This window comes from Ctenopharyngodon idella, chromosome 3, assembly GCF_019924925.1.
Source record: "Ctenopharyngodon idella isolate HZGC_01 chromosome 3, HZGC01, whole genome shotgun sequence".
Lineage (NCBI taxonomy): Eukaryota > Metazoa > Chordata > Actinopteri > Cypriniformes > Xenocyprididae > Ctenopharyngodon > Ctenopharyngodon idella.
In genome coordinates this window covers 55,361,962-55,376,529 of record NC_067222.1, presented here as the reverse complement: position 1 = coordinate 55,376,529, position 14,568 = coordinate 55,361,962, and the positions used below count along the sequence as shown (strand labels likewise).

The 14,568-nt window shown below is 38.7% G+C and overlaps 1 protein-coding gene across 10 annotated transcripts in view; it reads right to left on the bottom strand.

Moving 5' to 3' along the window:
- The window catches only part of LOC127508751 (NACHT, LRR and PYD domains-containing protein 3-like), a 360,258-nt gene that overhangs the window by 327,587 nt on the left and 18,103 nt on the right, over positions 1 to 14,568 (bottom strand). For 7 of the 10 annotated variants that reach the window (XR_007928910.1, XR_007928913.1, XR_007928912.1 and 4 more), the window contains exon 7: positions 12,806 to 12,979. The exons of the other annotated variants lie outside the window; for them this stretch is intronic. Coding sequence is in view for 4 of the 7 variants with exons in the window: in XM_051887100.1 (XP_051743060.1) it covers positions 12,806 to 12,979 (174 nt within the window). In the remaining 3 variants the exon portion in view is untranslated. The remainder of the gene's footprint in view (positions 1 to 12,805; positions 12,980 to 14,568) is intronic. 10 annotated transcript variants of the gene reach the window in all.

Genomic DNA, 14,568 nt, shown 5'->3' with positions numbered 1-14,568 from the left:
TCAAATAAATGCAGGCTTGATGAGCATAAGAGATTTCTTTAAAAACATAAAAAAATAGTAATGTGTCTAAATTTTTGACTGGTACTGTACATACCAAGGGGCCGTTTACACGACACTGTTTTCAACTAAAAATGTAAAACTTTAAAATGCGTTTTGGTTGTTCATTTACATGACAACAGCGTTTTGGTGGCCTGAAAAACCAAACTTTTGAAAACGGGTTTCAAAGTGTAAGTTTGATGATGTCATGCACATGCGCATTACATGCTCAGTATATTGTGTTTCATCGCCATCTAATGGCCTGACAGCAGAATACAGCGTTTTTAGTCGTTTTCGCAGATCCGTGTGAATGGTCTGTATGCAGAAAACTCAAAGGAAAAACTTTTATATATATATATATATATACATAGCCTACACTTCACCTAATAGGCCCGTGGCACCCAGGCTTCATTTAACCCACTAGGTTGATCGAATTGTAAACGGTGTATCAATACATAGGCTCAATAAAAGTGACATGAATGCTACTTATTACTAACGCGACTTTTGGTGCTGCATGGTTTTGTGTAGTGCTTTATAGCAGTGGTGAGCGGTGACTTTTTTAACTGGGTATGCTGGGTGGTGCGTCATGTAAAAAAATGTGGCCGATGTTGAATGGGTTTATAGGGACATTCTAAAACGCTTAACTTGAAAAACTCTTAACATGGCTTAATGTACTTAGTGATATTAACAGACCAAACTCAGTAAACATCATACTAATAAACCATACTATGTTCAGCAAAGCAGTTGAGCCCAGAATATGAACGCAGTTCGTTTAATTACACATTGTGTTTTCCTCCCATAGAAAACCGTTATAAAGACATCGCTTTTAACATCGCTTAATGTAGCCTACTAAGTGATATTAAAAGATCAAATTCTGCACAAACCATTTTTTCTGTATACTATGCTTTATTAGTATAGTGTTTACTAAGTTTGGTTTTTCAATGTCGCTGTTAATACATTAAGCCGCGTTAAGCGTTTTCTTAATGGGAGGAAAATGTTTAATTAAACATTTTGCGTTCATATTCTGGGCTCATCTACTTTTCTGTATGCTTTATTAGTATGGTGTTTAGTAATTTTGGATTGTTAATAACACTGTCTTAGTAAATTAAGCCACGTTAAGCTTTTTCACGTTAAAGTCTCCCTGAAATCAAAATTTAAGTTTTTTTTAGCTTTTATTATGAATATATTAGCCTTAATGTTTTGAATAAGCTGGTGTGTTCCAAAACAATGACAAAATTCACATTGAGGAGATATAAGCATTCAAAACTTACAGTCTCTCACTTCCGTTAAAATGGATCACGGATTTTCATGACATCACATCACACTTCAGTTTCTCGTCAAATCTTCTATCCAATCAAATGCTCTCTAGAATCTTAAGTCCCGCCTCCTCCTACACTCTTACAGATTCTAAAGCTGCAGCTGAAATCAGTCATTTGCTCACACATTTACTAGTTTCTACATGGTGAATGGCATGTAGTGCACTGTATAGAGAATAGGGAACAATTCAGACAGTGTAAATATGCTTTCCTTTGACGCGAATGAAGTCCGTTTTCGTGTTAGTGTCACAGGAACTTGCGCAATGCGAGCAGTCTGCTCCGGTCCAGAGACACGAGAGCACAGAGTGGATCATATGCGCGAGTCAGCACTTACCACAAAAGGTATCGAACCCATTTAAATTCTGCACAGAATGCTGTATATAAGCGATATAAAGGACATTATGAGGAGAAACGGTTAGAGATTAGAAGGAAACAGAGGTTCCCTTTCGAAAGGGAACTCAACTCTGCGTTTGAAAACGTTATGGGGAACGCCTCCACGTGAACCGGTGTCTGAAAACAATATCAACTCACGACAATCCTATTGGTCGGCGACAGCCTATGACGTCATAATAGCGCGACCCAGAAGTATGTAAGGAGCGCCTAGAGAACCAGTCAGTATCTTTTTCGTCTTCAGGGACTGTTTTGTTTAAAACTATATCGAACCAATTTTAAGGTAAGACAATTTATGTCTAACAAACGTTTCAGGAAGTGTGTACATCCATGTCCCATAGTGTTGACATTTAATCACATACATAACTTATAATGTTGTCTTTTATGAGAACAAAAGAGCTTGTACAGGCAGTTTTTGTGGGATCTGTCTGTTTGTTTTTGTGAGTGTGTTTTACTTGTAAAATGCTCCACTCTCTTCTAGGGGTGTAAGAAAATATTGATAAACGTGAATATCGCGATATTATGTTTGCCGATACTGTATCGATTCTCAAAAACACTGTATCGATATTTATATATTTATTTATTTACATCCAAGATTCGTGGCTTTGTGTTCGATTTAAACCACAAACTGTATAAAACCCAACCACTGGATGGCAGTGTTTGTTATCTCAGAAAGTAAACTGATGCGGAGCCGGAGAAGCGCAAGGTGAAGAAGGTGTGTGCATCGCTAGTGTTAGCATTAGCAAACCCAGCTCACAAGACGATAGAATTATTCCGCTCCCGCGGCATACAGAGCTGAAGTGTGGACTCATTTTGGCTTTAGCTATAAAGAAACCACTAAGGAAATCGACAAGAGTCATTTTGTTCCCGATGTCATCCGTGCTGCTGAGAAGCATTTTGATAGAATATTTGATATGTACTGCACGTTTTTCTCTCAGTAACAAAATAAACACACAACAAAATTGACAGCGGTGGCAGCAGAAAGAAAGCATCTGATCATAGCGATGTGGATATGGTTGCACCAGCTCTGCAGTTCAGTACTTTAAATAGCACTTTATACAATAGACTGCTTTAAAGCAAACAGCTTTACAGTATTAAATATAAAACAAACAGTCATTCAGTCATGGAATGGACTATGCACTTTCTGTTGTTAAATAGTTAAGAAATTAAAAACTGCTGTACTGTGAACCTTTAAAACATATACACAAAGAATCCTGCAGTCACTTTACTATTTTCCCTTTATTTAGATTGCACAAAATAGTGATTAGTGATATAAATGCAAATGATACTGTATTGATTAAATAAAAAAAAAAGTTGCTTGTCAGGATTTATGCATATGGTTGTGTTCTTTATGACTGTTTCTTCTAAAATTAGATCTTTCTAAAAAAACAAGAAATATTGCAATATATCACCTTTATTACAATATTGCAATATATCACAATATATCGTATCGTAACCCCTGCATCGTGATACGTATTGTATCGCCAGATTCTTGGCAATACACAGCCCTACTGTCTTCTGGTCTTTTCCTCGAGAGGAGAGGGACCGGCAGCTGCACCTAATGGTTCGGGTCTTACTCTTGCTGAGGCAGAGTAGAGACTAGATCAAAGGGTTTTCAGCTGGAGCTTGTTGAAAAGTTGAAGGGGTGAAATTCCCCGCAACCTTCGACGGCTGATGGGAGAGATCGTTAGATTCAGCAGCAGTTGCTCTTCTTATTCTAAGCCAAACAAGAGAGCAGGAGATGGCTGATGAGGATGAAGATGGTGAGCCTTCTGAATCCTCAAAGCCACCCTGCCCTCGCGTATGTACAGCTGTGTGAGGTTATGGAACGCGCCTCTGGCAGACTGCGGCTGCCATTGGAGCGGGTTAAGAAAGAAACCGCTCGTGGACGGTTCGCCGAACGGTTCCTTTTTTGCCATATTCTCCAGCCACCGTAAGCTTTCCATTCCTTCTTGATCTTCATACTGAGATCGAGAAGGCATGGAAGGACCTGTATTCAGCTCGCATTCATCAACATCAGCAGGTTAATTCGCTGATGTTGAGTGAGTATGGGTACACGTCAACGCCTCCTACTGACGAGATGAGTGCAACTATCTTGTGATATAGGTAGGCTCCAACGCTATACACGCGGCAGCAGGTCAGGCGGGTGTTGCTTACACACAACGTCTGTTTGTAAGCATATCAGTTAGACCTGCTGAGATTGGCTTGGTAGGTTTCTTATATTTATTTCAGTTTCCATGTTTATGATGCGGAATAGGGCCCTGAAGTTCCATTAGGTTGGATGGTACGATATATTATTAGGGTAGTACTTTGTTTGTCCCCTTTTTTGGATGTGTTGGCTTCAGATAATTAAGCCACCGTTCATGTGTATTCAGATGTTGTCTGTAACTAAGCCGCACTGTTAGCCACCTTTTGGGTTTTTAGCTTTCTTCTCTGGTAAATGCTAGAGTTTTGAGATTAGCTTTCACTAACTTCAGTTAGATCTATGTTTAGCGTCGGCCGTAGGCTGTTGTTTTCTTAGCCCCAGGCAGATCTATGCTTATGTGTTGGCCTTATAGGCCCACAGCTATAGCTGGCCTAGGCTAGAACTAGAGTTTAGGTGGTCTGCTAGTAGCATTTACACCCTTTTTACACTACCCCCTGTTATGTGAGTGTAGTTTTCCTAGTTCTGGCCTCCTCTTATCAGAGTTGTCAGGCCAAGGCCCATTGTCCCTTCAAGGTGCAAATTAGATAGCAGCTAAGGTAGCAGACTATTGCTAAGTCTCCCTGGTGCCGTTGTCTCAGGCGGTGTAGGCCCCTTTTCACTATGTGAATAGAAACTTTGTTGCTGTGGCCCCACTTCCCCAGAACTATCTAGTGGTACTTTGACTACAGTTTTTCCCCTGAACCCCTTGAACTATGTTCAAGCTTGAGTGATATAGTTGTAGCTTTTTATGAAAGCTCCTGTTCCCTAGGGTTCAGTACAGATTTTATCTGTTTTTGGTGAGAATTTCTGATGTGAAGTACCCACCCTGTATCTTTCAGGGTTGGATTAATAGTACTCCCTTGTTGTTCAAGGTTTTTGTGCTTAAAATACGTTAGTTCTGATTCCTGCCCTACACTTTGTGAGCTACTCTTGTACTGCCACAGGCTAGCACCCGTGTGTTCTGGAGTAGTAGGCCTGACTTTGGCCTCCTTTAGAGTATGGTAACGTAGTTTGTACTCCCCTTGCTGTAGGGTAAAAAGTGTTTTTACTGAGTATATTGCCTGTTGGAATGTATAAGCTCAGGTTGAGTTTATTAAAGCTGACCTCACTACATAGTTTGGTTTTCATATATGGCTCCCTTAGAGCTTGAACACTGCCACAAGCTGATGCTTGTGTTGTGTGAAGTAGAAGGCTCTGTTTGGGCCTCCTTCAGAGCACAATAGCTTGTTGTATTTCAAGGCTTGTTGGTAGATGTTTCAGTTAGAGTTTTCTCACTTGGAAACTAACACTGCCACAGGTTGACGCCCGTGTCATTCTGAAGTCGCAGGTCCTGTTTGGACCTCCTTCAGAGCATGATAACCCGGTTAAAATTAAAATATGTAATGATAACCCGGTTGAAAATTAAAATATGTAATGTCATAATTATAATGTTTTGAGAGTTTATTATAATTGCTGCATTAGGCTATGAATTAATAAACATTTATTGATAAGAACTATTTCATGTCTTTTCATTTAGTACAGTACCATGAACCACGAGTGGTCAAGTAACTCGAGTATTGTTTTGATAAGAAATCGACTAGCAGAAATCAGTAGTCGTGCAACCCCTAGTTGCACGTAGGTATTTCTACACAATGTAGAATTTGCGTCATGTTGCAGGCCCCTTCTGGGGCCTCCATGATTCTGTGCCTACAGTACAGTTTTTCTGTTAGGTTGAGCTCTGTACTCCCCTATGTCCTGCACAGTACTTAGCTCCCTAAGCTGGTCAGTGGTTGAAGGCCTCTCCGAGGACTCCCTATTGAGGATCGGCCCCCAGGCTGGTAATGTACTCCCCTTGTTGGGTTCCTTTAGAGTGCACAGCCTCCTCAGTGCAAATAATGAAGCGTTGAGTAGATCCTAGGATTGAGCAGAGTGTTACTCCCCTGATTGGTAAGGGTAAAAAGTGCTTAGCGGAGTCCTGCTCTCCAGGATGCCCGTCTCTGCGCTCTGGTCTGAGTTGGTTACCGCCTCTTTTGCAGTCACTCTTACTGGATATCTTCTCTGAAGAAATGTGATTGGAGACTCTGTGATCAGACAGGTTGTTGGCCAAGACTAGGTTTCTCTAAAGTACACCAGGTCAGGCCTCCCTGTTGGCAAATTGGGGTCGAGTACGTTCCCCTGACTAGTGACTGGCTAGGGTTCCTTCGGGCCCCCTGGCCACATTCCCTTACAGGTACCATCTTTTCTTTGAAGAGAAGTTTGGTTCCAGAAGCCTTTGAGCGGCCTTGGTAGGCCTTCTGCGGAAGGCCTCTTTGAGGCTTTTAGCTTGGGCTGTTGACCATAGGGAATGCTGTCACTGACAGCATATGTATGACCCGTAGGGGGAGTGGTTCTGGCACTTCAGCTGAAGCTGCTAGTTATGACGTTTGTCTAGCCATTTGTGGCATGCACTCCCCTCAAGCATGGCGGCATGGGTATATCGTTCCCCATAGCGTTTTCGAACGCAGAGTTGAGTTCCCTTTAGAAAGGGAACGTCTCAGGTTAGGTATGTAACCATGGTTCCCTGAGAACAGGGAACAAGACTGCCTGCTGAACAGTCCCTTCAGACGATAAGATACTGACTGGTTCTCTAGGTGCTCCTTATATACTTCTGGGTCGTGCTATGATGACGTCATAGGCTGTCGCCGGCCAATAGGATTGTCGTGAGTTGATATTGTTTTCAGACACCGGTTCACGTGGAGGTGTTCCCCATAGTGTCTTCGAACGCAGAGTCTTGTTCCCTGTTCTCAGGGAACCATCAAGTCAAGTCACCTTTATTTATATAGCGCTTTTTACAATGTAGATTGTGTCAAAGCAGCTTTACATTGATAACTGGTACATTGTTTGGCTGCACAGCAGCTCTTAAAGAATAGTGTCAATGCAGGCAGATCAAAGCACTGTTGAATATCAAATGTCAAGTCAAGTGTCCCCAACTAAGCAAGCCAGAGGCGACAGCGGCAAGGAACCCAAACTACATACGTAGTTTGATACAGGTTACATACGTAACCTGATACGTTTTACAGTCTAACGGCTCTGGCCGAGCTGTAACATAAACAAAACTCTATTGGCTATTTTAAAAAAGGGGTGGGGCTGTTCGATATATCGCCTTGTCTTCCTGTTTCAGTTGAAATTACGTCAACGCATTGAATAATGCTGTGCGTGCCAACCCTCTTCAGTGGGCCTTTAAGCGTTTTAGAATGTCCCGGTTTAGGGCTAATGTGCGAGACGCTCCCGTTCTCAGTGTTAGTATACTCATTTGCTTGCTCATGACAAATAGCAACACAGCAAAAAGTATTTCTAATATGTTGGACCTTTATTGAGAGTAGCCCATATTTACCTGTTGAGACGTGCCTTCACAAGCACCTGTTAGAGCTTTTGTGATGGTTGTGTCGATGGAGGCACGACATGCGAAAGGTGCGTTTGCAAAATATGCTGTATTTTTGTAATCCGCTTGGTGCCGCTAGTATCACACAAACAACATACTTCACCTTTAAACGTATCAGTTTAGGACACAGATCTAAATCAAAGACGACAAATAAGAAAACACCATGGCGTCAATTTAAATGTATGCCAGCCAGAAGTATTTTTTAAACTAATAATTAAAAATAAGTATAACATAATAAATATTAGCAGCCTATTATAAATAAAAAAATAAAATGTAATTATAATAAATATAAGAAGGCTATAATAAATAAAAAATATCATTATTCTTTAAAAAAGAATTTGAAATTGTGCAAACTGACTTTTAACAAACGCACAGACTATCGATTAACATCCTCTGATAAGCCTAGTTACAGAAGGACTGTCTTAAACAAGTTGTGACAAGTTTTCATAAAAAAATTCTCTATGGAGAAAATGAAATAATATGAAAATAGTTTTAGTTATGATTTTTTTTACCCATTTAGATTTGTATCAAATACAATGTGATTTTGGGTGATCAAGATCTGGCAGAAGCTAATTTTTCCTCTTGGGCAAGCTATCAGCTCACAGCTTATCCTGCTTATGAAAAACGCCATAGACCAGCAAACCAATGAGAACGCGGGACAATGATGACGTTCCATAACAAAAGTGCGAAGGCGCAAAAGCTACTGTAGATCAGCTTACCCGGAAGTCTCCGTAACTGGCAGATTTAAAGTAAACTACCGTCGTTTGGCAAATAAAATAAATTATGGACAGTTACATAAGCATTTCCAATCATGTAGGCTTTATAGTACACCTCAAACAAGGGATTTAATGGTAATTTATAATGTTAATATTAGTTGCCGAGTCCACGAATGGCTTGGGTATGCAGAGCATTTGCAGCTTATATGGACCGCACACCACTGCTTTATAGTCAATTAAAGGGATCATGACAAATTTTCCTTGATCCTTTGGCATATAAGAGGTCTTTGTATCATTATTACATCCTGCAAGTTACAGAACTTAAAACGTCCTCGTCATCAATAAAAAAAAAATATATATAATCAAGCTGTAAAAATACTTTGTATCCAAGGTGGCATGTGAAGTCACAGGGGCACAATCATTTGCATACGACTGCCTCTGGAGCAAGACAACATCGCCTACTTTTACATCGTTGAATCGTTGGCTCCGCCCACAGTCGACGTGCAGCGAGTTGATTTAAAAAAAGTAACATTAGGCCTAGTTGTTTACGATAAGGTTGTGATAATAACAAGATTGTGATGCCACGCAGACGTTGTGCTGTTCCTGGCTGAGGAAAAACATCTTTGCATAAGCTGCCGAAAAATGGATTCAGTTTATTTTTACATTTCACTGTGGATTATTTGGTAATTCAGTCGCAATATCGATGCAGGCATTGCAAACATACTTTTATAATGTAACACTCTTACGCTATAGATTCGACAGCAACGCCACAAACATGTAAGTAACTGTGTTCATTCTAATGCCTGATCTGATCAGTGATATGTGTAACTATTCAAGTTCAGGCAGATTCTTTGTACCAAAATCGTTTAAAGGTGTGCCCCACTGTACCCTATAAGAAAAACTGTGCTTTTCACTACTCTCAAAGTATATGATTTCAGGAAAAATATATATGTTTGTATTGGACATTGATGGAGCAACATATTTTGTGTGAAAAAAAAAAAATCATAAAGTGGTTAATTTTGTTTAAAAATCTTGTAAATGTATGAGGTGGTGAGGGGGGCCTTTTACCCCCAGCATGGGGTAAAAGGCACACAGTATTCATACAAATACTCTCCGTCCACATTTGTCAGGTTTTATAATCTGGAGGTCCCTGCACTTCAGTCATAGGTCCTTTCTGCATAAGCTTCCCTGCAGTATCTACTTATGGTTCTACATTACGACCCCGACTGGGTCTGGGCATAATTTTATTTTGTGCCCTCTTCTTATATATACTCTATTTCAGTCCCCCGTTACCTGAGTTACCCTGTTTGAGTGTCGCTTGTGAACGAGTACTGTGTTTCTTGCCACGCTACGCGCGTGAGATGCCTCATGCCATTGCTTCAGTCGAATATAATCGATTTGCCACGGTGAGACCCCGCCCCTTTTGGCAGGCTCGCTCACCATTGGCTCGTTTGGTTCGTTCATCATTGGCACCGTCATTGGTTCGTTTTCCCCATAGCGCCTTCTTATTAATAAACTATATTGATTAATAAGACGAACGACGCAGTACTCGTTCCGTATCTAAGGAAACCGAGGTTACGTTAGTAACCGAGTACGTTTGTACTATTATCTGTTTATTTTGATAAATAAAAGAATTCATTTTTGTCCAGTAAATATACTGTCATTAAAATAGGCCTGTGTGATATATATTTTTATATATAAAATATTAAAATAGATTTTAAAAATACAGAAACAAATTATTTTGAAAAGTAAAGATTCTGAAAGCATTGAAGGAGATCCCATAGCCCATTTAATATAGATTTACAGTAGTAACAATAAATTATATTTTATTATGATAAGATTATATATTTTAAAATATGATTGTTTCATTATAAATATGGGTATTATCTCTAAGATGGATACCCAATTTGATATATGATATTTACCATCTGAATCTAACCATTGCGTGCCTGTTTAGCCTTTAGCTTTGCACCCCACAAAGGATGTTTGTTTCAGCGCAATCATAATTCAATGACTTAAAGCCAGTCAGCTGCAGAAAAGTTGCATTTTTGTAACTTTTTTCATGTATTCAGAAGGGACCCACTATGATACGGTGACAATAGTTGGTTTCATTACAGCTGAGTCACTGTGAATTCATCTATATCCAATGGAAAAAGAGCCTAGTATTTTGCTAGGGGGATGTTACGGTAATGGAGGCCCCTCCTCCATGCCCGAGGCCCTAGGGAACTGCCTGCTCTGCCTATAGGTAGGCATATGCGTAGCGTGCCAAGTTGATGCTTCCTCTGTAGACTGCTTACTCTAGTGTGTCACGTGATGAGCAGGTAATCGCAGCCTTTGCGGTTTAAAAATCGTGTTTTGTCATATCGCGATATTATCGCAGATGCGATTAATCGTTCAGCCCTAATTGTGATTAGTACAGAGGCACCATAGATTTGCACTAAACAAGCCTAAACAGACAGAGAGAGAGATCGACTGAGTGTTTGTGATTACCTGCATCTGTCCTTCAGGTCACGTCATATATTCATGAAAGCAAATCCATGTTCAAAGAGGAAAGCAATAGCTTTGTTGTAGTATCAAGGGATGGGCGAGATGGCCAAAAAAATCATATCTTGTTTTTTTTGGCTGAATGGTGATATATGGTAAATATCTCTGTATTTTCTAAATTTTTCTATTTGGATTTTTTTTAAACCTATATTTATTGAAAAAATAAAGTTATTTCACATCCTGCCTAGTGTTGCCCAACAAACAATGTTCATATTAAAGGCTATGAAAACAAATATAGTAAATGTAACCATGTAGGCTATGGGTAAATTCACACTAAATTCTAACACTGTAACATTACTAAAAACAAAATCTAAAAACAAAAACAATGCTTTTTAAAGCAGAAGTTAAGTTCACTAAACTAAAAATAAATAAAAACAAAAGCACAGACTAATACAAAGTTCTGTCATGAAACTCTAACTGCGCAGGCTTATAGGACACAGATGATTGGTTCCTGCTGTATTGGTAGCCAATAAGCGCATGTGCTCAATCTTCAAATACATGGGTAGCATTTACCTTAGCAGTGCAGCGCACTTCAGAAACCCTCCACCTTCCTCAGCTCCACATGTATAGATCTGCTACGGGTTATTCATAAATGCTATATTGTACAGCAGCAGCATGTTTTACTTGCTCACAGCAGCATGTCATGTATGTATTGGCAGTAGCAAGTCCCGTACTTGCTCTGCAGCAGCAGCAATAATCAACAACAGCAGCAGCAATAAAAGCAGCAGCAGCGTAGCAGATCTATTCCGCCAAGACCAAACATATCAACTTTGTCATACCCATTACCATGCCAAACACTCCGAGACTTGTCATGACAGAAATTATATTAATTTTAATTACCCAATGACAACACTTATTTTAATTTAATTACCATATTGTCAGTTACTGCTATAATATAAATATACACATACTTGTAGGTCTAAAATTCTACATATGGTACATTTAATTTTCGACAACAAATATTTTAGCCAGAATTATTAAGCTCCATCTGTGCGTGGCGGAACTCATTTATTGCATTAAACAGCGCAAGTATATGTCTGTTTTAAGTATCTGTCAGCACATTTACATTATCTGTCAGAGCATCTGATGGGCAAGACTACACATAGACCACACTATATCTTATCAGTTATTTTAAAGTCCTTGATATAAAGCGTGTCTCATGTTTAGGATAAACTGGATTTTGCACTTTCCGTGCAGCAGTCACTCTGCGTCTTCCACTATTTTTGTAGATGTGCTCGTATCAAATTGCTATAAACGGTATTGCCACATTCCATATCGTATATAAAAATGTATCAATATATCAAACAAACTCGATATACTGCCCAGCCCTAGTAGTATCCTTTCAGTGTTTAAGGGTATTCAACGCTGGTCAACACATTGAATCAATGCCTTTTGTCTCTATGAAGTGAAGCTTCATCTTAAGTGTTACCTCAGTGATGCATTGCTCATCTGTTGAGCCTTGTATAAAGTGGCGCACATAATTGCATACACTTTATATTTGAACTTGTTACGAAAACTTTCCGCCTAATTCACAACATGTGCGTATGCACAAGAATGTGTTCTTTACCTTGTTCTAATATTGATAAATTCAGAGTATTCTAAATGAGTGACTGTGTGCCAGAGGTAAGTAATTTACATAAAACACCCAAACCATGTCATTACTCTCAGCAAATATGATGCTCTCTAAAGATGCAGTTATGCATCAAGATCCTCGAGCCAAGAGTGCCATCCGCAAAACAAGTTCAAATGCAATAGACACTTTTTATACAGACATTACAGACCTGATTAGCCAGCTGTACATGTGTATCTGCGTCTTTATGCAGAGCTACCTCATAGCTTCAGCTATAACACACCTTTTCTTTCCCATTTCTGATATATATATTATATATATATATATATAATATCTTTATCCATGTTTAAAATTTCATCTTATGTTTATAAAGCCACCAAGAGTGTCATTTTTGCATTTCACATTTTTTTTGTAAATTTAGAAATTTTAGAGCAAAAGTTATTAATCAGTTATGATTTGTTTGTTTGAAAATGTTCGTATGCATATTTCACACACAAATTTTTGCGTACGCATCAATGAGACCTTAAGATCTATGGAAAAAAATTGTACACCTTAGAACGTTAGTCATCCAATCAGATTCAAGCATTGAATGTCTCTGCAGTATAACTAAAGCTAAGCTTGTTACAAAACTCCTCCATCTTGACATACTTGAGTTTGTCCAGTCTGTAGTTTGGATGGTTGAGTTTATTGGAGAGCTGCTTGATTCCTGAATCTCCTGGGTGATTGTAGCTCAGATCCAGCTCTCTCAGGTGTGAGGGGTTTGAACTCAAAGCTGAAGACACATAACCACATCCTTCCTCTGTCACCATACAGCCAGACAACCTACAAACACACACAGCAACAATCCACATGACATTAGTTTGACAATCAGATCAGTCACTATCACACTGACCTGTGCAGTTTGAATCTACAGAAAATACCTGCAAATGCAGTCACAAAATTAACAAGTGTCTGTGGAAATGTACTAGAGTAAAAGTATTCATTTACTTTTATTAATATAATGAAGTCAACAAACACATTTATACTTATTTGCATTATAGAAAATGTTTTTCAAACATTTACATCTATTTCAGCCATTCAGTGGTTATTATTTATTTTTAACCATTTAAAAAACTTAAATAACCCCCAGTAATTTCCATTGACTACTTTTTTCAAATTTCATTGTTTTGAATTTGACAGAAAAACATTAACAAAGTCCTTTTAAGAGGGAATGTGTGCATATTATAAAATAAAATATTATTTACAAATAGTTCAAATTTATGGAGCCCCACACATGACATGCAGGAAAAAAAGTTTGTTCCCTAGATTTGCTAAATCGTGCGCATTTAATAACATTTAATAAGTCGTAGCTAAATGCTGGTGACTTGGATTCATTAGCAGATTTATCTTCAGTGGATTGTAATTATTTAAATTCTCCCAGATTAGTGGGCTGTGGCAGAGGCTTGGCAACAGTTTTTAATAAATAAATATATATATATATATATATATATATATATATATATTATTATTTTTTTTTTTTTTTTAACATTTTAACGTTTTCTACATTTTAAATGTAGACTTGCCTTCCACTCAATACTGTACATTTGAATTGCAATTTTTGACAATTCAACTATCCAGCCCAGTGACTTGTGCCCTTATTTATAGACCACCAAAACATAATAAGGACTTTATTTATGATTTCGGGACTTTTCTGTATGGCTGTTGCGATAACCGCAATATCGACCACAGCAACCGCGATATTTGCATGTTATTATTTTTTAAAGATTATGTCCTTCTCGTTTTACACTTCATGCATGTGTAGTAAATATTAAATAAGTTAATAATGATAGCATAATGTGTACCTTGGTGATTTGTACAGAGGCTCCGTAGATTTGCACTAAACAAGTCTAAACAGACAGTGAATGTGAGAGAGATCGACTGAGCGCGTGCGATTACCTGCGTCTGTCCTTCAGGTCGAGACATATATATATTCGTGAAAAAAGGCCGTGTACAAGGATCATGAAATCTCTGCCTTAGCATCGATTACTAGTCAGCTGAGCCTTTTAAAGTGGCGCTCGAAGTTAAAATGATTTCAACAGCTTGTTTCTTTACATCTCTCTTTGAATGAATCAGCATTTTTGAACGTGTAGTGGAATGAACGGTTTAAAGACTCAAAGACAGTCCCTTGTCGCCACCTTGTGGCGCAACAATGTAACTGCACTGACAGCCCGTCTAGAACGCACAGAGATGAGTAGTTCTGCTTATACTCGTGAAATATCAGCAGAAAGTCTCTTGTTTAGTCAGATTCGAGGATCTGAAGTAACTATTTTACATATAACAATAGCCCTACAATCTTATTGTCAGGTTTATGTTCTGTTATGTAGAGCCTTATTTTGACATTCTCTTCTGTTTACTTCACTTCCTGTTTCGAA